This window comes from Nelumbo lutea, chromosome 2 (assembly GCF_056320005.1).
Source record: "Nelumbo lutea isolate HS-2025 chromosome 2, American lotus-T2T, whole genome shotgun sequence".
Lineage (NCBI taxonomy): Eukaryota > Viridiplantae > Streptophyta > Magnoliopsida > Proteales > Nelumbonaceae > Nelumbo > Nelumbo lutea.
Genome location: NC_142685.1, coordinates 61,536,589 through 61,561,611, shown reverse-complemented (window position 1 = coordinate 61,561,611; position 25,023 = coordinate 61,536,589). Strand labels below are relative to the sequence as shown.

General features: G+C 38.4%; 1 protein-coding gene across 4 annotated transcripts; it reads left to right on the top strand.

The window, feature by feature from the left end:
• The first annotated feature begins 224 nt into the window (after positions 1 to 224).
• LOC148871093 (Myb/SANT-like DNA-binding domain protein) lies at positions 225 to 24,472 on the top strand. Of its 4 annotated transcripts, none has more exons than XM_088973429.1 (14): positions 225 to 394; positions 6,234 to 6,574; positions 6,650 to 6,800; positions 8,340 to 8,674; positions 8,752 to 8,902; positions 16,336 to 16,676; positions 17,833 to 17,986; positions 18,334 to 18,674; positions 20,196 to 20,346; positions 20,970 to 21,304; positions 21,381 to 21,531; positions 22,527 to 22,858; positions 22,930 to 23,538; positions 23,709 to 24,472. In XM_088973429.1, the coding sequence occupies exons 2-13, from the start codon at positions 6,242 to 6,244 to the stop codon at positions 23,491 to 23,493; spliced, it is 3,339 nt and encodes a 1,112-aa protein (XP_088829555.1). In that variant the 5' UTR covers positions 225 to 394; positions 6,234 to 6,241; the 3' UTR covers positions 23,494 to 23,538; positions 23,709 to 24,472. The 4 variants fall into 4 exon arrangements, with proteins under 4 accessions (XP_088829555.1, XP_088829556.1, XP_088829557.1 ...); XM_088973430.1 differs by lacking the exon at positions 225 to 394 and adding an exon at positions 3,368 to 3,443; XM_088973431.1 differs by lacking the exon at positions 225 to 394 and adding an exon at positions 4,591 to 4,720.
• The last annotated feature ends 551 nt before the right edge of the window (positions 24,473 to 25,023 follow it).

Below are 25,023 nucleotides of genomic sequence, written 5' to 3'. Positions count from 1 at the left end.
CTAAGATATTTTACGCAATTTCCATTCTATTAGTATTTTACAATTGAAAAAAAATAAAAAATTTACTCTTAATGGGCTAATCCATGCCCAAAAGTGGGTAGTTGCGAGCTTACAAGGGCCATTTGATAATGGGCCCAAAATGGGCTTTTAGCATGAGGAGGCCCATGTTCACCATTCCCGAAGGCCAAAGATCTCGCAGGTCACAGCCAAGCGGCAATGCTGTCGTTCCAAATCCGTCCTCGCTGTGTTATTATCTGGCACGGCCCGCACGAACAATCGGACGCTTCGTGCTTCTTCTGCAACCAAACACGCCCTAAAAGTTTTTCCCCTTATTCTGGAGTAGGTTTAGCCTTCGCCCTCTCGGATCTTCTCGGCGCCAAACTTGAAATCAGAGGTGAACAGTAATCCTTCCATTCCACCGTTAAACGTTGTCTTCTTTGTTTTGTTGCGCTTTTCTATTATTATTATTATTATTTTTAAAATTTTCTCTTCTGGTTATATTGGACTGTCTCTGCAGGTGTTTGTGTGAAGCCGGCTTGTGGTTTTAGTAGCGTCTCTTTCTTATTCATTGCTTGAAACCCATCTGGGTTTGAAGCCTCTGCTTGATTGCAGAACATTGATTTGTTGTTTTGTGTCAATGTGTGTTTCGATGAGAAGAATCTTCTGTTAAGCTGAGAGTTCACATGTTTGGCTGGTTTTGCAGAGTGTAAAATGAAACGGAGTTTGATTTTTTTTTTTTTTTTCTGTTTTTCTAATGGAAATTGTAAATTTCAGAATCCAGACATCCAGACCAACACGCAGAAGTATTCGAGCGTGAATTTCTGAGTGTCTCTTTTGATAGCCAAATCATAGTATTAGTACGGGTGTCTGCTTAATATTGGCTTTTTTGTTTCAGCTCTGTAAACCCAGTAGAAACCAACTGGACCCATTAAGAAACAAATGCAAAGTATAAAGTAAATAAATATATAAAATTTTGAACAAAAAATCTGAACACCCTGCCTCAAGTCAAGAATGAGAAATAGTCAAGATTTGAAACACTCAAACATCAAACCAGTGTTTGATCTTGACTCTATATCCATGACATAAATGTAAATGCTTAAAAGATGTAAATGAAGAAACGACATAAATAAAGAATCATGTATTGATGATTGCTCTATTACTCTACTTCAACTGATGGTGGGCACAGCAGTTCTTGGTATATCGCAACAAAAGGGTTTCTGATTTCCATCCTGAGGGGCTTTTATTAAATGATTTTGATATGTCTCATCTAGGCACGGAATTCCACATTCACTAAGTTCCAGATTGATGGGCATGAGGGTAACACAATTATTTTCACATACAAAACAAATGAAGAGAAAAGAACATCTATGTCTATGAGAACGTAGGATAGCTAAAGAAGTGACAGCAGCTTAACAACTAGTGCTTTGTATCCATCCTTATGAATGCCTATTGTCTGTTTGTTGTCGTTGTTGTCATTTTTTTTGTCAGTTAGGCTTGACACTATGTTGCAGTTAAGCTGTTTTTTAATATGGGCTCTTGCCAGAGATTATGAACATTCATGTTGTAGAATCACATTGATCTAACAATTAAATCAATAATAATTGCAAAAAAAAAAAAAAAAACTGAATATGATATTTAGATTGCAGTAAGATCTAAGCAGACTAACTGCACTTTTTGATGGCATATGCATTTGGTAGCCTGAATATGGGACATAGTCATAAGATGGAAACTTGGTTCACTACATAGGTAATGTCTAGTTGAGCATGCAAGATGCTCAAATGTACTGATAATCCTTAAGTCATTGGAAGGGGCATGGTCATGCATGAGAGTCAGAAGCAGAGACATTAAAGTTTTGCAAGGTTTGAAGCTTGTTATTGGACTTTATCAGCATCAAAAGTAGATGTGCATTGGTGATCTTTTATACTTAAGAAATCACTGAAGCTTGCCTAGTTACTTCATAGCAAACTGTTAACCAAGATGCTCAAATGCATTGATAATACTTAAATCATTGAGAGGGCACGATTATGCATGAGAGTTAGAAGCAGAGACATTAAAGTTTTGCAAGGTTTGAAGCCTGTTATTGGACTTTATCAACTTCAAAAGTAGATGAGCATTGGTGAGCTTTTATATTTAAGAAATCACTGAAGCTTGCCTAGTTCCTTCAGAGCAAACTGTTAACCAAGATATCCATTTATGCAATATAACTAACAGCTTGTCTCAGCTAAGGGGGATGCCATCTGCATATTGGAAAAGAATAGGCATGCTTTAAGGTGTTAAATAACAGTAGAAGTGGTAGTATACTTCAGTGCATGAGATAAAAAGGCCATTGAATTGTTGGATTTGACTCGTGGAATCTGTTTTAACCACTAATTTATGCACTAGACAGAAATGTCTCTTAGAAAGGCATTAACTAATGTTTGAGCCTCTGGGATCTGATCATTTGCATTTTCTTAGCCATGTGGTGTGAGGAACAAATGTTTTAACCCATACATACATGTGTCTGTGTGTCTAAAACGGCTCAAGAACCTCCCATGTGAAAAAACCCAAGCATTCCTCTTTCCATCCTTTTATTGACAAGTTAAATTTCAGCGCAAAAACCCTTGCCAAGTCTTTAAAATAAACCTTTCTGTAAAGACATTCCTTTTTAAATAAATTGAGAAAATGAAAAGTTCGATGGCTATTTGAAATACTGGGCTGATGTATAGTGCATGAGTGAATATAACACAACTGATCCAGAGGCTCCTCTTTCTGATGGATGATGATCTAGATGGGCCATAGAATATACACAGTCAAATAGATGGGTCATCTAGCTCTTCCCTGGTTTACCTGATTAGAAAACCATTTTTTCCACATATACAGATGCATGCATGAGTCCTTTTGGCCCATCGAGAAAGTTTCCTGATTGTTAGATCTGTACTAGAAAATCTGAGGATTGTCACCTTTTCTCTGGAGTGTGGGTGTGTCGTCTGTGCAAATTCATGAAATATAGACCGCATTTTTTGGAGTGTCATTTTTTATGTCTTTGGTATATACCCATGGTTTTGGCATAAATCAAAGTGTCAGTCTTGATATCTTCAGAAAATGATACTAACAGTAATGATAGTGCAGTTAGAAGTTGACATTATGGTGTCCAAGTTCTCTATGGGAACTGAAGGATACTGTGCAAGCCATGTCATCCTGACACATGGGCCTCATGTGTAAGAAGCTTATGTGGTGTGTCATGATTGACCTAATGTTATAAGTTAAACTTACAGGATTCAAATCCGACTTTGTGAGTGCTTGATCAAATAGGTTTCTTTAAGCTTATAATTGTAGATTTATAGCAAATTACTCTACTTGAATTTTGAAGTTCTTTGTCTTCTTGCAGGCCCATAATGGTGCTGATAGGGAAAATACCCTTTGAAAAGAGAAAATATACTAGTACTCATAAGTTTAATAATAAGGTGAACTCATTAGGGTGCCTTTATCTTTGAAAAAAAGAAACACTTCTGGATCATAATTAAGGATGTTCTCTGCATATCTAAAATTTGGAGGTCCAAAATTGCCATCTCTATATCAAAACCAGAAAAAAATCCTTTTACATTTTAGTGTCTGAATGTTTTTGTGCCCATGAGTAATAGAAGGATTTTTTGCCAGTTCTGGTGGATTTAGATTGTCTTCTTACTTGATGATGTTATATTATTCTTCAATGTATTATTTGTCCACCTATTCACTTCAGTCTGTGGAACTTGATTTAGTCTATGGTTAACTTGGCCTGAACTTTGAGGGTCTGATGGTTCTGTCCACTATTTATCTAGACATGTTCCTATATGGCAATACCCAATTAACTGAGACATTAGGGAAGAAATTCAAAATCACAGGTATTGTCCTCAGTGGAGTGAATAAATGATTATAACTTTTCGTAATACCTAGAGTGCTAGACATAAATCATGTCAAGTCGAGAGGCTCAATTCTGAATTAGTTTGTCAAATTAATCATTAAATACTTGAGTGAACAGGTGTTAGTTGCTTGGTTAATGTAATATAGGTAGGTCATATATCATGTAATTTATTGGCTTAAGATCTATATACTGTTGTGACTCAACTAAATTGGCAATGTCGCCTGGATACTTAAGAACAGACACCATGCTTGTGTCTGACAGTCCAATTTCAAGTAGAAAAGTGCAAAAATGAGTTGCCTCCCAGAAATATATGGGTAGCATAGATGCTAAGGAAGGGCCAAATGCTGGATATGGTTAGAAGTGCAATAATTATGTGCTCTTTTGTGAATTATTTTCCCTGAGATGAACTCTCCAGGTAGCCAATAACTCTACTTATGTGCATTTTTCCCAACTTATGGTTTATATTATAGTGCAAAGGAGGGCATCCAATGGTACCATTACGATAAGCTGATGATGCATAAAATCATCTGAATCATGCTGAAGAAAGGCCACGATCATCATCTTTAGAACCTAGTAGCCAAAAGTACTTTTCCTAAAAGTGTTTATGCTAGTATTGCAGTGTTGACATCATGATTATTGATACCTTATCTGTAGTTTCCATCACTTCTTAGTGTCCCTTTTTTGCTTTGTTCACATGCTCTATAGGGCACTTCAACATTCAAGGAAAACAGAATGGCAATGCTAGTGCATGTAAGCTTTATCCTCATTGTTATGGACATAATGGTGCAACCCAGCAAGCTATCTCCTGTTGTATTTCCATCGTATGTGCAACAAGAGTCGGTATGCATCTAGTTGTACACTTGTACTGCATCAGAGCATATAGTAATCTTCTACAACTTTCCATTCAGCATTGTTTCCACCAAATAAACTTTACACATTCAAAGGGCCCAATGGACCAAACAAAGCCATTAACAACTACCAGGAGCCACAACAAGTCTATTTTTGCATAGTATTGCAAGGATAGACTTGAGAATAATCTGACTAGTGTCTGAGAAGTCTGACTTAGTAATATGAAAAAACAAGACTGGCACATATGTCTATAGGGAAGTATAAACCGTGAAAAAAGTCAATGCTTTCTTTTGACTTTTATTATAACCTGCAGAAAAAAGGTCTATAAATTTATCTTTGTTACAAATAAAATTTAATAGGAAACATGGTATCTGTTGTATACTTTAGCTGTTCAGTTATGTCAAAAAAGCAGGGAGAGAATGGAAAATGATACATAGAAATAGAAGTGTCCCTCAAGAATCCATTGAATGTTGGAATGTGATCAGTGTCCTACATGGACATTTCATCCATTTAAAAGTTTGTCCAACATTGATTTTTGCAGTGTCCAAGGCTCTGATCATGATAAAGCATGTGATCTCTATGCATGCTGAAGGAAAACCAACATAATTCTTCAGTATAATGTTGGAAACTCAAGCTCTGAACAGGGAATGTTTATATGGGTTCTTTAATGGTGCCACAACTTTCAGAAATGACATTAAATTTCTGTGGGTTGTCCAAACATGATTCCCATCTTTTGAATGGTTTGGAATTGACCACAGAGATATTAAATTGGTGAATGTGATTGTGGTTGAAAATTTGTTTCAAGAGTCTCCTACATGTTACTTAATGTTGAGAGACTTACCACTTGAAAGATGGGCAGAAGATTCCTATTAAGTGGAAGGGGGAAGAGGTGGTGGTATCCTGTAAGTAGAGGAAGAGGGGGAGAAGACAGAAGGGGAAATTCTATTCTCAATAATCTTTAATATATATTTTTGGAGTTCTAATTACTGATGGTGCTATTTATGCTGGAACGGGGGGAGGAACAAGTAGGATTGTTTTGCTGATGGTCTGTTATTGCCTTTTTTCTAGTTTCTGAGTGCTGATCTCTTCTTCTGAGAGAGATATGACTTAAAATGCTTGATTTTTCTGTTGATTTTTATTATTTATTTATTTATTTAGGGGGGTGGGGGGGCGGGCTGGAGGGGGTTGTGCCTTGCTCTTGTCTGGCTATTTTGTATATATGAGGTAGATAGGCTTCTCTTCGGAGAGTTCGGTTCATGGCTATTTTTATATCATCGTCCTTTCTCTTCCTTAATGTGTACAACTTGTATATTTTTTTTTGTTTTTTATTAATAAAGTCCATTATTTGTAAAGTAAAAAAGAAAACAAGTTCACTATTCCTCATCCAAAAAAAAAGAAAAAAGAAAAAGGGAATGAAGTTTCTCTAACCATAATAAATTGATATTTGGAATAATGGTTCCTTCTGATGAATTACTGATTATTTGTACTGTTCTTTTAATCATAGGTGAAGGGATGGGTAGCCAAAACCCAACAATCGGTGATCGCTCAAGAACATATTGGACACCAACAATGGAACGCTATTTCATTGACCTTATGCTAGACCAGATGCATAGAGGCAATAAGATTGGTCATACATTCAACAAACAAGCATGGACAGATATGCTTACATTGTTTAATGCAAAATTTGGATCTCAATATGATAAGGATGTCTTGAAAAGTCGATACACAAATTTGTGGAAGCAATTTAATGATATAAAGATTTTGCTTGAGCAGAGTGGGTTTGCTTGGGATGAAACCCAGCAAATGGTAATAGCTGAAGATTATGTCTGGGATGCATATACCAAGGTGCCTTGTTTAGTCAGATTTGCTAAAGAAATCTGTGCCATTTTTGTTTCATTTAACTAACAAAAATATGTGCAGATACATCCCGATGCACGGTCCTACAAAACCAAAACTGTGTTGAACTACAATGATTTGTGCATGATATATGGATACACTGCTGCTGATGGTAGATATAGTCGTTCAAGCCATGATGTAGACATTGACGATGATGTCTCATCTATGAAGATTGGTAATAGTCATCACTTTTTTTTGACAAGTGACTTAATAAATTTTGTTAATAAAACAGCAATATGCATAAACAATACAAGCATCCCTTAGAGAGGTGCGAGTTGCACCTTCACCCAAAAAATACAAATATAAAGATTAAACCACAACTGAGCCCAATACAAATGATCCCCCTTAACCCCTTGCTTGGATAGTGTGTCAACCATCCTATTAGCCAATCTTCTAACTAATTGATAATAATCATTCCTCTGCAATATAAATCTAGATTTTTTTTCTCTTTTTACAATATTCAAGTTGTATGACTTAGAGAATTAAGATATTATTAGGAGACAGATAATAAGCATGCAGTGCCTTTGAAAATTCTCATATGGCTAAGATGATCCTAATTTTGGGGGAATTTATATATGTTGCTTTTAGCTGTTCTTTGAAATCAATACTTGAATCTTGTATAAGGGAACCTCTCCTTTTCCTTTTTCTAAGTAATGAGCATCTTCTCTACCATTTAATATGGCTAAGATGATCAATTTTGTGTTAGAAGGGAAATTTAGGCTAGGTTGGGTTAGGTTGAGGTCAATCCTAGACCGCTAGTTGTGTTGATACCCTCAACCATAGCTGTAACCAAACCAGATATACTCAACCTTAATCCAATTCAATCAAGAAAACAGGTTAGTCAGGTTAGGATATTCATAACCAAATTGCACACACAAACGCACACATGCACACACTACATATGCAAATAGTACATAGGCATCATATAAGGGTGGTGGTTCTTGACCAGAGCCATTCAACTGCCAATTTATTTGGGGGTTGGGTTGGTGACTGATTTTACCTATAGGCCATTCACAGGTCAGAACCCAATGGGTGTTTCTTTTATGGGTTCGCCATGGGTTATCCAAGCAAAAGAAGAAACCCGATCCTCTGTTCAGATATTCTTCTCTCTTTTTGTTTAGCTCTGATCCTCTCTCTGAGAAGTACCCCTGGATAGCCATTGGTCTTAGCACACCAATTTGGACAGAAAAGATCATATAGCATTGATGTCAGGAAACCATTAGTATTAATAACTTGTAAGCATTATAGATAAATGAGTTGGGTCGGATTACACCCATTTTTCATCTTCTTAAATGGATGTTTAATGGGTTGGCCCTGAATCCCAATCCACACTTGATCCATTAGATAACCACCTAATAATGTTATACGAAACAATTGAATCCAACCCTAATCAAATCCAGTCAACAAAGCGGGTTGGTCGTGTTGAATTAAATGTACATAATCATGGAAAGGCATTACTTATGTACATTATCATGGATACACTGCCCTTCCTCTCTCAACCTCCCCCTGGCTACACATATCGGTTTCCTTGAGACCTCAACCTTACCTTGTGTTGGCATTTTCCAACCCTAATTCTAACCCAATGTTCAACCTTACCCTTCTTCTGTACTGGGTTGTGTTGGCCTGATCATGCTACACCACAATTTGTGTGGAGGATGTGTTTTGTCTGATGAATGTATGATTATTTTTGCTAGTGATCTACAATTTGTAATAGGTGGAAGTGCCCATGCCTCTACAAGTATAGACCGTCCAAGGACAGACTGGACACCATCAATGGATCGTTATTTTATTGATCTCATGCTTGACCAATTGCAAAGAGGGAACAAGATTGATCATACATTTAGTAAACAAGCATGGACAGATATGGTTATATTGTTCAATGAGAAGTTCAGTTCTCAATATGGTAAAAGGGTTCTGAGACATAGGTACAAGAAATTGTGGAAGTACTGCAGTGACATCACAGTTCTTCTTGAGCAGAATGGGTTTAGCTGGAATGAAACACAACATAGGGTGACTGCTGCCGATGATATCTGGGATGTTTACATCAAGGTGTGGTGCATTATTTTAAATATTGTACTAAATCTGCAATGGTGTTGATTGGAATAGCTCACAAACAATTCATGTAGGGACATCCACATGCTCGCTCATATAGAACAAGAACCTTTCCAAACTATAATGATTTGTGCATTATACATGGAAATTCAACTGCTGGAGGAAAACACAATCAGTTGGGTCAAGATAAACACCTTGAAGATGATGTTCTAGCAGCAAAAACTGGTATGTTTCAACTATCCAGAATTATCCTAGGATTAAGTTATTTGCACCATGCAGAAATTTCATGTTAATAAGATGTAAAATCTCTGGCAACAAATGATCATGAAGTGATTTTAATCATGAAGATGTACGAAATGATCATAATTCATATTTCAATGATTCCATTAACTTTAACATATAAATTAATGAACTTATATGCTTTAATGAGGAGTTTGATTGCCATTACAGGTCCAACTTCATCCAAGTTCAACCTAGATCAATTAATCCAGCTGAAATAAATGTCTGATAGAGAGTAGGAGAACTAACTTATTTAAAAGAGACACTTTTAATGCCTTCACAGCATATGTATGTCTGTGTGCATGTTTTGCAAAACATGCAATAAGTATGGTTAGCAATATTTGCAAGATTTGGCAAACTTTTCTTGAAATCTGCCTATTTCTCTATGAGACTATATTTTTTTTTGGTAATAAAATAAAATTATTAAAAGGAAAGAAGAAATTACATAGGAGAGCGAAAAAGAAAAAGAAAAAGAAAAGACAAAAACAATGGAAAAGAATTTTTTCAATTTAATCAAAACATACGGTAATAAAAAAGATGGAAATAAAATGACAAGTGAATGACTTATTTATAGGAGAGAAGATGTCTAAAAGACTAAAAAGGAGATAAGAGAGAGATACCTATTTAACTCTCTTAATCTTCTTTTATTTGTTCTACATAATTGCTTGTTATGGTCGTGTCTTAAATGTGCAATTATAGTTTTAGTAATTCCCCTAATTCGTTTAGATTTTCTGAATATTTTAACAAAACTGGCAAGATATCCCTGAAACCTTCCAATTTCTTCATGGTGAAATGTCCATCGGTATCAAAGTCGCGAAACATGAACTTTGCACCAAAGTGAATGTAAAAAAGAAAATGAAATGTACTTCAACATTTGATCCTTGGAATTGCCATTGGAGCTTGCATATGTGCATGCTATAACTTTTCATGGAGCATCTATGGTAGGGAGACATGTTGCTCCACTCCATACTTGCAATTTTTTTTGGATGAATAGATGTGTCAGAATTTTATTTGGATTTTAAATAAGTACATGAGAAAAGATGCAACCATTTGGATTGTTAGCCTTGGCTAATGTTAGGACTAAGACCTATGGTGAGCCAAGGCCCATGTATGGGGAATAGCCAGCCTATGTATCAGGTTTAGAAGAGAAGGAAGCCACATTAGCAAGAAGTTAGGCCAAGTGGGAGTGATGTTAATGCAATGTAACAAAACGTAACAACTAGACTAATCATTAATTGTTTTTGAAAAATGCCCAATTCGCCAATTCCCCATTGGCATTGGACTTTGGGCATAGCTTTTAATTAACAATAGCTAATTAATTAAAACCATTGGGCTTTGGGGTATTCTAACTTTTAATTAATAATAATAGTCAATTAATTAAAACCATTGGGTTTTGGGGCCATTTTAACTTTTAATTAATAACACTTATTAATTATAAATTATTTATTAATTGTCGATCAATGTTTGTCATTTATGTGGAATTAGGGCCCAACCAAACTGAATTCGGTTAGGTTCAGTTTGGTTTGGTTCGGTTAGAGAAAATGGTCAAACTGAATAGTCAGTTAGGTCCTCGGTTCTAACCGAACTGAACCGAACTAACTGATTGTACACCCTTACTCAGCAGCCCTTGGCCATTTGCCAAATGGGGGATGGACATACTTGGACCTTTCCTTCCAGCAACAAGGAACAAAAAACACCTGATTGTGGTAGTAGATTACTTTACGAAGTGGGTAGAAGCCAAGGCCTTGGCAACCATTACAACAAGGACTATCTAGAGTTTCTTCTAGAAAAAACATCATCTGCCGCTTCGGCATTCAACACATGCTAGTCATTGATAACGATTGCCAATTTGATGATTCCAAGTTTAGGGAATGGTGCGCAAGCCTAAGCATAAGGAAGTAGTACACCTCGGTCTGCTATCTGCAAACTAATGGATTGTCCAAGGTTACCAACATAACCATCTTAGATGGACTGAAAGACAAATTGGACAGAGCTAAAGGACTATGGGCATATGAGTTGCCCAATGTACTATGGGCATACAGGACAACACCCTGGACGACCACAGGTGAAACTTTGTTCAATTTAACATACGAAATAAAAGCTATCATCCCAGTAGAGATAGGCCAACCAACGCTTCGAACAAAAGCGTACAATGAAGCCAAGAACAGTGAAGAATTGAGAAATAACCTTGATCTGCTAGAGGGTGCCCAGGAACAAGCTCAGATCAGAGTCTCCACCTATCAACAAAGAGTATCAAGATATTACAACTCTTGAGTTTGGGAGCGTTGCTTCAAAGAAGATGACCTTGTCCTCAAGAAGGTCGTCGTCCTTGAGCTTGGTGTTGGGAAGATCGACCCAAACTGGGAAAGGCCTTATAGAATCGAGAACCTTCGTATGTACTATTAGTGAAGCCATACGTACTTAGAGAATTTTAATGAAAGCAAAAGTGCAAGTTCCTCTCTATTCACTTTGCCAAATTTTGTGTGCAAACACTCACCTTTTTTGTTGCTAGAATCCCCTTGACCGTCGGCCCCGACCCGTGGCATATAACCTTACATAGGTTACACGCCCAACAGGCCCCAACCTGTGGCATACAACCTTACAAAGGTTAAACGCCCAATGGACCTTCTTTGGCTAAAGCACATGACCTCGAGACTTTGGCAATCCATACTAAGTGACTCGTGGTTAAAGGCTTTAATATCAAACTACAGCTAGAGGTTAAGACACCTTGGCTAAAGGAAAAGAGCCTAAGCTAACTACTCACTTAACTAAGTACAAGAACAAGCATACACTAAAACAAAGCAAGCCCATGTTTTCAAAAAAGAAGTGTTCTATTAATACTTGTTCTTTTCTAAAAAAAAAGTGCTCCAAGGGGGCATCAACCCCTTTACTTACAAAAAGAAAGCAAAGAGAACATTTTCCAAGAAAGGGCACGCAAGCCCAAGAAACCACAAAAACAAAGAATCTATTGGGCATCCCCAGTCAAGCCATCAGCCCCAGTGTTCCCCTCAACAACCACCTCCTACCCGCCAACATGTTGAACAATTTGGCCACCTTGATCCTCGGCTGTCTCCACAACTTTGACTGACTGTTGGCCTTTTGGGAAGGGATCCAACTGATTAATGTTAAAGTTCGGGATCCAATTGTTTAACGCCAAATCCCTTTTGTGCTCATCCGAGGCCTTATATTCGGACACAACTTGGGTAGATGATTCCTCGAGTTGGCGCTCCATCGAGTTGAGGGAAGACTTCAGGTCCTTCACCATCTCCCTCTTGGCTATGACCTTGGCTTTGGCCTTCTTATGATGCTCATATTCCTCATGAGCTTTGATCTCAAACACCTCCTGCCCTGCTTAATGCTTGGCCTTGTCGACCTCCTCCCGTGCCTGTCGTAGTTGTTGAATCAAGACCTCCACTTTGTCGTAGAGGTTGGTGGAGCAGGAAAACATATGCAAGAGAAGCACGAGTCAGATTATCAAAAAATTGAATTTAAGTTAATAATAGTACTTAAGGAGTTCATGAAGTGCAAGGTCATACCTTGGCCGCCTTGTCTAGCAAAGTGCCTCGGATCGAATTGATGGAATGCTAGGTCCAAGATTGGCGATCCCCGTGAAGAACCATGCCTATAGCAAGCTGGCGGCCGATGCTAGTGGTGGATAGGTTGTCCCCCTCTCTGACATTCCAAATTGGCTTGTACAACCAATGATTGACCAGGGGCTTGTCGTCTTGATCATCAAAGGAGCGGGAGGTAACCTACCGAGATCAATTGAAAGGCCCCTCGGTCCGGCGATCCCTAACTGACATTTTCTTGGTGGCCCTTGGGTCTTGGGTACCTTCGAAAGGTTGCTTCTGGGCAATGGTTTTCTTCTTGGTCGCCTTAGCCTCGGCCCTCGTCCTGGCTGCCTCCGAGGTGTCCCCTCGGCCACACCTTTCCTCATAGTCTTCTTGGAAGTGGCCGCCTTTGCCAACAACATGGCCTTCATGTCACCCTCCATCTCTGTAATAATGAATCAACAATATGTTAGAAAGATAAACCAAAGCTTGACTAAAGCTATAATCAACAAGTAATAGGAGTGCCCATACCAAGGGGGGCAGGACTAAGGCCGTCCATCACTAAGGCTTCCTCCTTCACCAAGGGTTTGGCATGAACCGTCCCACCCAACGAAGCCGATTCATCATGGCCTTCAACTCGTCATTGCTACGTGGCGTGATCCTCTTGGCTAGTGTATCTGGGCTTCTCCAGCTAGTATGGAAGGACCAATCCTCGGGACAACTTATGAAGAAAAACTTCTTCTAGTTGTGAACGAACGACGGGTTGTCCACCACCTTTCCCCATTGGCCCTAGAAATACCATAACCCTTCACCATCGGGCTGTTTCCTTAAATCGGACAAGCTCCGAAATAGGTTCATTGTTACCGAGACCCCTCGGAGACGAGCCATCACCAAGACGGCTATTATCATCCTGACGACGTTAGAGGCAAGCTAGTGAGGGTTAACTTGTAATGATTCAACAAGTCAGGGATCAAAGGGTGCAAAAGGAAACACAACCCAAAGTGAAGATAATGCTCGTGGGCACACTTCCCCTTCGGGGTAGAGCTACGGCCTATCGTCGACATAGGGGACTCTAATCCTATAGTCCCCCAAAATGAAATACTTCTCGGCCAAGGCCCTAACCTGCTACCAGTCAAGAATGCTATCTAAGTCTGAGTGAGGATATCACTCCAGTCTCACACCTCGACCCTCGGCCTTGATCCTCTTCGCCAATCGGCCCCCCAGCCTCCTCAACATCTACCTCCATGGGAAGCGCTGGTACATTCCCTAGGGCATCTCCCCTCAAAGGCTTGGTAGAGGGACACATAGGGACGTCACCCCTTGGCCTAGTGGATCTGGTACTCTCGTTCATGAAGTCCACACTATGTTGATCACATTCGGCCTCATGAGTCGTGACTCTTTCTCGTAGAACCTCTACACTAGAAGTCCGAGAGGTGCCCTCGGAACTACTACTACTACCGCTCCCCCTACTGCTGGGAGTATAGATATTATTGGGATCACTCCAGTTGGGAAGGGAATAGGCCTCATGACCAGAATCGGAAGTTGACATCATGGAAGACGAAGCCTTACCAAGAAAAGGTTTTTGGAAGAAAGGACTGGGAAACAATTTTCTAGAAGCCGAGGTGGTTTGAGGAACTCCAGGCAAATGCACTACGAGCAAATGATGAAGTCTCCCCCATCTCCTCCCCTTTTTTAAAGGAAAATGGACGGTTGAGATTCGTTCCATCCAATGGCCGTAATCGGACCGCTTCAACAACCCGTGCCAACGACCTCCATGTGACATCAACCTCGAAAGACGAAATGACATTGAGGCTCGAAGCCGGCTTGCCCATCGTCCCCAGCTCAAGATATGCCGAACCGGTTTGACCATACGACCATCCGTCCCAAACACGGCTCCTGGGTAGCTGAAGCCGGGCCCGTCTTGGGCACAACTCCTTGATCGGTGAAGCCGACACCCGTCCCGGACACGACTGTTGGACAACGGAAGCAAGCACCTGTACAGACCATGGTGACTTGGCCAAGACCACATTGATCCATCTCTCTCACGGACAACGAACAACATATAGGCATGACAAAGCCAATGGCTACTCTCATCAGCCGAGGCTGAAGCCTCAACGCAAATCACCCAACAACCTTGACCTCAGCCTCGAGAGTGAGGGGTAAATGAAGTAGGCATATTGGGTCGGCTCACCAGACCCTGACATGTGACATCGGCTAGGGGTACTTCCGTTAGCTGATAGTCTCCCAAGGGCAATGGGGTAACTCCCACCCTTGATAGTTGTGGAGCATTTAATGTGGGTGCACGATCCTGGCATATTTACTCCTGAGTTGCTAATTATGGGATCGTGGTCGGTCGACCTCTTCGAGTCCCCCTACGTGACCGCAATCCACTGGACGGTTACTAATCGTTCATTACTCCCTACCTGGGCAACTCCGACTATAAAAGGGACACTACAACTAAAGGTACGACACACATACTTGAGCTATCACTTATTCTCTTGTGGTGATCTAGCTTACTCTGAGCCTTCAGCTAACTTAACTTGACCGTCGAAGTCCTCGCCACTGGGAAAACTCCTAGGGCCTCTGACGCCCTTTCACTCTTAGCAGGTGGAACCCACAACCCTTGGACCTCGGAAATTACCTCGCTGCCCTCGACTCCAAGTTTGGCAGCAACAAGAAGTATCCATGTACTATCTAGTGTCGTATCTGACAAGTATTGCATTTGAAACTGGTATGCTAATAACAATGTTCAAAGAACTGAACCGAACATAGAACTAGAAAGGGGAGAGGTTCATGGATCAGAAGTTTAACCGTGGTCAAACCAGAGGTCAAATTGTGATGATGTGGCATATATATATTCCACGGGTCACATAAAACTATAAATAATATACTATACAATAATGTTATGCTTGGATGTGGTGGATAGATGATTAGTTCTTTTATTTTAAAAGTAATTGACCAGGGCTCAAACAGCCTAACTTATATTTTCTTTAAAATGTGTATATTATTCATAAATGGACACAAATAATGAAGTGGGTTAATGGTAAGAAGGAAATATGCATGGTAAAAAGGTCATGGATTCGAATCTTGTCATTTACAATTTGAAAACTCTACACATTTGAGACCGGGGTGGTTATAGGAAACAGGGACCGGTTTTCCAGTTTTGCGGTTAAAACAGCCAGTCAGCCAGTTTTGGGCAGTTCTCTACCTATTCTGGTTTCTATGGTATGACCGAACCAGATATAGGTCTGGGTCATGATTCGACCGGTCTGACTGGCTGGTCCAGTTTCCTAAAAACTGGCTAAGCATGTACAAGTATCTGGATATCATAGATCTGGAGTTAATAGAGAAAAAAATAAATAGAGAACGGAGAAGGACTGAGAGCAGAATGAGACGTTCACACCTAACTCTAATCATATATTTTTCAACTTAATCATTAGGATGTTATTGATAATTAGAGTGACATAACAGAGGATGAAATTCCTAAATCATTTAAAGTTCTTTACATGAATTGATTTGCAAACCTTTTTGGACAAGAATCCATTCTTAAACCATAGTATTGAGGCTAAGAGCTTTAGAAAGAACTTGCATAGAAAGGAATTAGGGCACCAATGTTCAACCTTATGCTAAAATAACCAAATCCAACCCACGCTTTCAACCGAGGTTGATTTGAGCAGCTTAGGTAATTGTAGCTTTGGTTATGGTTATGGTATTAGGTTTAGTGTTTAGTTTCTGTATTTTCTGTTATTGCTATATAGATCAACATATGAAATTGTAATGTGTTGTGCTGGACGATTTCACTCACTAATTGATCTTTTCATTTTGCAGGGGAAGGAATAGAGAGCCAAACCCCTATTAGTAATGATCGTTCAAGGACATATTGGACACCCCCAATGGACCGTTATTTTATTGAACTATTGCTAGACCAGGTCCACAGAGGAAATAAGATTGGTCATACGTTTATTAGCCAAGCATGGATAGATATGGTCACATTGTTCAATGCAAAATTTGGATCTCGTCATGATAAAGATGTTCTGAAAAACAGATACAAACATCTAAGGAGGAAATACAATGATATAAACATACTTCTTGAGCAAAGTGGATTTTCCTGGGATGAAACCAGGCAAATGGTAACTGCAGATGATCATGTTTGGGATGCTTATATCAAGGTACACTAGATTTAATAGTAAAGTTATCTTCTTGGTTATGAAGTTATCATGTTTGTTGGTGATGAAGTTTATCTTCTTGGGACATATTAAAAAAAAGGTTGTGAAGATCCACCTACAATGGGGAAAAATATCTTCCTTTCTCCTTGGTTAAAGGGCATACTCCCATATAGAAAACTTGTTGGCTTATTAATATTTAATAATAATATAGAGAGCAGTCTTTTAGACACCTAATTATCTTCCATAAAGAAAAATGGATTATTGAATCCTGTTAATAATAGGAAGGGTGATATGAATCTTATCATGGAAATCTTTCTATATATATAGCGGGTCACCATTTAGAGAAAGCAAGGGAAAGAGAACACTGTTCATAGAAAGATTTCTACACATTGAGACTGAGGTGGCATCTCGAAACAGTTCTACTTTATCCATCTTTTTTTTTCAAATAGGTACTTTAATTTAGTTGAGTATCCCCTTCTCACACACACCAAAAAGAGGCTTATTTTTATACTCTTATCCATTAAAAAAATGGAATAGTCCTACAAAAATTATTTGTAGGAAACAAATACTATGTACCATAAGGTGTGTAGATTAGGTGGACAAGGAAATTATAAACATGGTTACCACAGGGTTTCCAATTGGAGAATGGTATGGATATGCCATCAGAACTGGTGAATGATTGATAGCTTCATGGGCTTATGGACCTTAGAACATCATATTAGAGAGGCTAGAGATCTGTGCGGTCAACAGTTCATTCAGTTGGACCTGAGATCGGAAAAGTCTTTGGCAGATAGATTGTCTAGGGATGGACTCCGAAGAAGAGTTGTATTGTGGATCTTCAGTTATTAGCTCCTATTGGATCTTGTACAATTTGAGACACTTTTGATATTTTGGTTGGGACCTAGTGTTGGGGTCCCTTCATGCTCACCTTGTATAGAAATACCATACTGGTAAAAAATAAATACAATGAACTGGACTGCATTGTTCAATCTGGCCCACAGAGTTCCATAGGGTTCAATTATCAAACTAGATCCTTTATTTTGATACTCCTTTGTGCCACAACCCACTGCCTTTATATTCTGGTTTACCTGTTTAAGTTTAATAGTTTTATTGCATTAGTTATTCTCAATTGGAATTGTCTTTCATATGTTTCATGCAGGCACACCCTGATGCTCGATCATACAGAATAAAAACAGTGCCAAGTTATAACAACTTGTGCCTGATATATGGAAAAGAAAGTGTGGATGGAAGATACATCCGTTTGGCTCGTAACACAGATCTTGAGGATGAAAACCCAGGAAAGAAGATTGGTGGTGAGTTACCATGTCATGAAATTAAGATAAGTAGATAATTATTTCTATTATGTATGGTCCAATCTCTATTAGTCTAAGATTTAGGACTAAGCAAGTGCCTCTAGTCATAGAGCCAACTGGACCATCTAAAAAATGTCATATGCAGAATGAACCTCTATGAACTTTAGTCAAGGAGCTAGTGTTATTGTGCATCATATTGTTAATATAGTACTTGTAGCTAGTAGGTAATGTGATAAATGCATTTTCATAGCATTGCTGCAAATTTATGTCATTAAACATAAATCAATTTTTCCTCCTTTTCCTTTCTGAATAAGTGATAATTTGATTATTAAGTTACTAATTTGTAGGAGAAGAAAAGTATATCCAAGCAGTTGTTGGTAGTGACCGCTCAAGGACAGATTGGACACCATCAATGGACCATTATTTCATTGATCTTATGCTAGAGCAGGTACATAAAGGCAACAAGATTGATCATACATTCACCAAACAAGCATGGATTGATATGACTGATTTGTTCAATGAAAAATTCGGATCACAACATGATAAAGATGTTCTGAGAAGCCGCTATAAAAATTTGAGGAAGCAATACAATGATATGAAGATCCTCCTTGACCAAGGTGGCTTTGCTTGGGATGAGACACGACAAATGATTACTGCTAATGATGATGTCTGGGATGCTTATATTAAGGTATGTTTCTTATTTGTTGTTCTTACCCAAGGTTCAAAATTTTGACACGATACACCCTGACTTGGGGTTCAAAGTACCAATTTCACGGGGTAGGCATGCCTTAAACCAACCCCTCTGAAAAGGTTTAAAAAAACTAAAAAATATATAAACATGGGGTTCAAAGTACCGATACACCGTCTCTTCTTGGCAGTGTCTTTTTGAACCCTCTTAGTGTGGATGTGAGATTATGGTCCCCTCATCCAAAAGGTTACTTCTCTTGTGCTTCATTTTTTAAGTCTCTTTGCTCTTCCCTGAGTCAGTGGGGTTTTCCAACCAAGGAGATTTGGTCTAGACCTGTTCCACCTAAAATTGTTATTTTTTGTTGGGAGGTGTTTTATAGAAAGATTAATACTTTCGAATGCTTGCAGAAGAAGTGGCCTTTCATGTGTTTGTCCCCTAATTGGTGTGTACTTTGTAGGGCTAGTGATGAGGATTGCTCCCACCTACTTGTATCTTGTTCCTTTTCTAGAGCTATTTGGAGTGGAATTTTTTCTTTGTTTGGGTGTTGGTGGAATCTGTCCACAGACTTAAGCCAACTGTTCGATCCTTCCTTTTTTTGTGCAGCCTACAAAAAAAGGAAAAATGATGTGGAGATGTATTAGAGCAGCCGCATTGTGGACAATTTGGGAAGAAAGGAATGCAAGGATATTCAAGGAAAAAGAAAGAAGCATCCAGGCTGTTGAGGATTGTATCTTGACTAGGGCCATCCACTGGTTGAGAACTTTGGACTTCTTTCATATCTTTTCCTTTGATGATATTTGGAGAAATTGGATAGTGGTGACTAACAGCCATACAAGGAAGGACAGGGAATCTGTAGTGTGGACCCCTCCGCCTGAAGGATGGGTAAAGTTGAACTTTGATGGCAGCAGCCAAGGAAACCCAGGCCCATTGGGGATAGGAGGGGTGCTGAGAGATACGGAGAGCAACATATTAGCCTTGTTTTCAGGCCCCGTGGGAATAGGAGACTAATAGTGCTGAGATTTTAGCGGCGATACAAGGTATTCAGATTGCAGAACAATTAGGAGTTCAGCACTTGGTAGTTGAGGGAGACTCTCAAATTGTTGTGGGATGGTTGACAAACCCAGCTTCAGCCATGTGGCAACACAGAGATTTATTAAGGAAAGTCAACTGGCTTACAAGAAATATGACTGTTACCTCTCTTCGGGTAGGAAGATCAGCAAACACCTTAGCAGATGGGTTAGCTAAGCAGGGGGCTACAAGGGAGCAGTTATTTTGGGCTGCTTTGTACTTTTATTTATGGCTAATTCTGTTTTATTTTGATGTAATACTTTCTGAAGAGGTAACAGCTCGTACCTCTTTAGCGTTTCCTGTACTGCCTTTTTTCTGAATTAATAAATTATCTTCATTCATAAAAAAAAGTACCGATACACCCCTTCTGCCACGTCGATGTGTATCAATACTTTGAACCTTGTTTTTACCTGACATTGTTTACTGCAAGTTGCTTATGCAAAATATGTGCAGGAACATCCTGATGCACGATCATACAGAACGAAGACCAAACCGAACTATAGTGATTTGTGCATTATATATGGAAAATCATCTACTGATGGAAGGCAAAAGCATCCAGGACACATTATGGATGCTGATGATGATGCCCCAGGAGTAAGGAGTGGTGAGTTTTTATTTCTGATAGCCTTGTATGAAAATGCATGGGCCTAGCAGTTGGAATCTAAGTTTTTGGACCTTAGTGGTAAACAAATTGACTAGAAGTACCTCTGAACTCTTGTAGGAAGCTAATGAGCATTAAGTGTTATTATGCATCAATATGAACTAGAAACATGCGATTAATAAAATGTTAAAATGATGCATGGATACTGGGACTTAATTAAGGAATTAATTCACTCTTGTCTGTTAAAGATAACTTTGGTTTATGTGCCTTAATTAATTGCATGTATTTACTATGTCTAGGAGTGTAATGTGTGAAGATAAGAGTTAGCCTACTGTGTAGAGCATGTTTTTTTTGGTTGCCATGTATGAAGTGTATTATATCATATGTACTTAAACTCATGTAATTTCTTTTTGGTCCCTCTTAGGGACTGTTTTGCAATTGTACATTTTTACGTTTAATATAAATATTGATTCCTCTGGGGGTGGGGGTCAACCAATTAGAAACACCCCTTTTCTGTGTTATTCTCTTCTCCCTCTCTTGTCTTATACCCATTTTCAACCATAGATCACTCATAATCACATGATGTGTTTTCAAAAAATGTATTTTCTGATTTTTTTTTTCTTTAGGACATTATAATGAATCCCTTACAAGTAGTGATCGTTCAAGGACAGACTGGACACCGCCAATGGACCGTTATTTTATTGACATTATGCTAGAGCAGGTGCATAAAGGGAATATGATTGATCATAAATTCAGTAAGCAAGCATGGAATGATATGATCACATTGTTCAATGCAAAATTTGGTTGTTATCATGACAAAGATGTTTTGAGAAGTCGCTACAAAAATTTGAGGAAGCGATACAATGACATGAGAATTCTTCTTGACCATACTGGGTTTGCCTGGGATGAATCACGACAGATGGTAATAGCTGATGATAACACTTGGGATGCTTATATCAAGGTTTGTTGATAATTATTTAAATTTGTAAAGTACATATAACATTGTCATTCAATTAGCTCATATATTTTACATGCAGGCACATCCTGATGCACGATCATACAGAACTAAAACCATGCCAAACTATTGTGATCTATGCCTGATATATGGAAGGGCAAATGTTGATGGAGGGAACAGTCTTTCAGGTCATGATATAGATGCTGATGATGACATCCTAGGAGTAAATATTGGTCAGTTTGCTTTTTATATCATGAACCTGGGTTCATCTTATTCCAATGCGTGGGTCATGCATTATCATTATTTTTGGGAAATTTTGACCATAACAAAAATCTCCCCTATAGTTTAGAAAAAAGGTGCAAAGACATCCCTTTTGTTAGCTTTTCACAATGGAGATGTTAACATTACCAAAATGCCATTATTACCATTAAGGCTTTATCATACACAATTTAAAATTTCAATAGAGTGATTCTCTCTACTCTTCTCAAACAGGGTAAGGTGAAAAGGTTGAAGCAAAATAAAGAAAAGAGAATCTGTTCTTTTTGGAGTATTTTAGTAAATATGCATCTTAATGAAGTTGAGGGTGGGCCTTGGCACAACTGTTAGGTTTCTCAGTTGCGACCTGGTGACCAGGGTTTAAATCTTCGAAACAACTTCACTATGTATTTGTAGGGGTAAGGCTGTGTATATCTGTCCTCCCCAGACCCCATATTGGTGGGAGCCTTGTGTAATGGTCTGCCCTTTTTACACCTGAATGAAATTGGTCAGGGGTAAATCTGGTGTTTAAAAAATTTAATGCATTACATCAGCGTTTTCCATCTGAAAATTTAACGGGAGGGAGGTGTTTGCACCTTTTTTTTTTAAACTATAGGGGAGGTTTTTGTTAGGGTCAAAACAGGGAAGGTTATAGGATTGTCAGAAAACCTAGGGGAGGTTTTTACTTTTTATAATTTTTTTTTTCCTTTTTCTCAATGGTCAAGTTTTCTATTGGAAGGGAAATGAACGTGTAGTGCAAATATCAGTTTATTTTAGGATCCTAAATGCTCTTTATTCAATGAATTATGACAAATTTCATGAAACTTAGGGACAGCTTTCCCAGTTGGGTGGGTGAATGGGTTTGGAGATGAAAGGGAACTGTGGTTAATGACCATTGACTGGTTTAAATAATATGATTAAGTGTATACCAGAAATAATACTTTTGATGAATAAATGGCAATTCACCTTGTAGGAGGACTGGATCAGCCATCTAGCAGTGATCTTTCAAGTACAGATTGGACATCAGAGATGGACCGTTATTTCATTGAACTTATGCTGGACCAAGTGCATGGAGGGAATCAGGTTGATCATACCTTCAATGAACAAGCATGGAGACACATGCTTGCAATGTTCAATGCAAGATTTGAGTCTCACTATGACAAAGATGTTTTGGAAAATCGGTATAGAAACTTGAAGAAGCAATACAATGATATAAAGATTCTTCTGAACCAGAGTGGGTTTTCTTGGGATATTGCACAACAAATGATAACAGCTGATGATGACATTTGGAATATTTACCTCAAGGTACTTTGCTTTCCCTGTCAAAATTTCTTACATTTGACACCGATTTGATAGCTTACCTATGTTATCTGCAGGAACACCCAGATGCACCATCATATAAAGCTCAAATCTTGACAAACTATAATCACTTGTCTGCTATATGTGGAAATGAAACCACTGATGAAAGAGACAACCATTCATGTCAAGATGTAGACTTCAGTCAAGACATTTTACAAATGAATGGTGAAGGTTTTGAGAGTTTGCAATCTCCAGTTATGTCTACTTTCCCAAGAGATTTGGCTGATAATGTACAGGAATTATCAAATTCAGGGAGGGAAATGGAAATGTCTGACCAACATAATAAGCGTCAACTTGTGATACAATCAGTTTCTCAACATTCTAGGAAAGTACATAGAACTAGTGGAGGAGTTCTGGATGTTATTTCTGAGATGACAGGTTTAGTCACATCCTTCACAAATAAGAAAGAAAATGTTTCCATTGAAAATGTGATTGCCGCACTTCAAGCTGTACCAGACATAGATGATGACCTCTTATTGGATGCTTGCGACCTTTTGGAGGATGAGAAAAAGGCAAAGACCTTTTTGGCCTTGGATGTAACTCTAAGAAAGAAGTGGTTACTGAGAAAACTTCGTCCCTAGAAGTGCTTGGGGATTTAGAACCCTCAAATTGATGTTGAGCCACAGGTATGCTCTTATTTTTCCTTATTTATTTTTCTCTTAAAATTTAACTATATAATCAACTGTTGTACATGTATGCTTTATGTGAAAAATATTCTAGTAAAATATTGAACATTTCAACTGTCTGCCTGTTGATAATAATTCCTGGAATCATACGCCTTTTGTAATTTATGCAGCAAAGTTGGGTTTCTTCCGGATGAATAACTGAAGAGTGCAGACTAAATTTGAAATCAGAACCTGTCACAAGGAATTCTATGTTTGATGATTGTAAGGGCCAATTAACCACATTATTAGAAAACAAGCAAAATGGGCCATTGCAGAAGCAAGGTGGCTTATACACCAGTTTAGAGTTTTCCACCATCGTAACTGCACCAAGTAATTAACATCTGGATTGAACCAAGGCAATGTTTGCCATTTATCTTTTATCTCCAGGCCTCTGTTGATGGTTGGACTTGATTTCGTTTATTTCTCTGGAGCCCACACCAGGAACTGCAAGATAGACCAAGTTCAGGTTGACCAATAAGAACTGAGAAATGTATACTTAGCTGCAGTCCTGCACCTAGTCAAGGGTATGGGTAGGACACTAACAATTAGTTTGGCATAAAGCATTGTCTGTGCTTGGCTTGTTTGTTCACCAAACCTATCTTCTTCATGTGTAGGTGTCATAGCCTTATAGATCAATTTCTGGGTGGAGGCCAACCTCTGTCTGGAATGGAACTTTTTTCCATCAAAATTAACTCCCATGAACCATGTCCCTACCCACTTGGTAGTGAGCAACTGAGCATAGCTAGTAATACGTGTATGGCATAAAGAATATGGTATGGAAAACATTTGTGTACAATTCAGAAGCAAGAATAAAGAATATGGCAAAAAATTTGGCCAAATAATTGTAATACAGTAAAGATCAATCCAATAGGAATTCATGCTTAATGCTTCCTCATTAAGGTGTTCAGAAATATTGGTCAAATTTCATTAAACTATGTAAAATTCTGTTTTTAGGAAGGCCACCAATAAATTGCATGAAATAGCAGCTTAAGTTTCCAAAATAAAAGCCATGTTCAGAGTTAAAAATTCAGTGTATTATTAGTATTACCACTTTTATGATGCTGGTTGATTGGTTATAAGTTTTTCCGGTATTATGTCTTTCTGGCGTCGTAGTCTAAACCATTTTAAAAACATATACAAAATTAAAATTTCCCATATTTTTTCCCATGCTTTTGAAAAGCTGTATTGTTAATGAATCCATCCGTACATGTATAGTACACATATTATATGTGAATTTGCTATATATTCATGGGTAGCCTTACAATGAAAATCTAACATCCTTTTTTTTTGTTTCTATTAATCCAAAGAAATGTTAATTAAGTTCATATTTTGGATGAACTTGTCATGAAACGTAGTTATATCTATGAATAAAAAAAAATCAGTTGTATTAACCATTTCTTGGGTTGTTTCTATACAAGCCTTTCTTTTTCTATCCAAGCATATTTG

Coding starts and splice junctions, on each gene's coding strand:
- LOC148871093 (XM_088973429.1), top strand. CDS start 6,242: ATGGGTAGCCAAAACCCAACAATCGGTGATCGCTCAAGAACATATTGG. Junction 8,903..16,335: donor TGTTCTAGCAGCAAAAACTG/GTATGTTTCAAC, acceptor TTCATTTTGCAG/GGGAAGGAATAGAGAGCCAA. Junction 17,987..18,333: donor CCCAGGAAAGAAGATTGGTG/GTGAGTTACCAT, acceptor ACTAATTTGTAG/GAGAAGAAAAGTATATCCAA.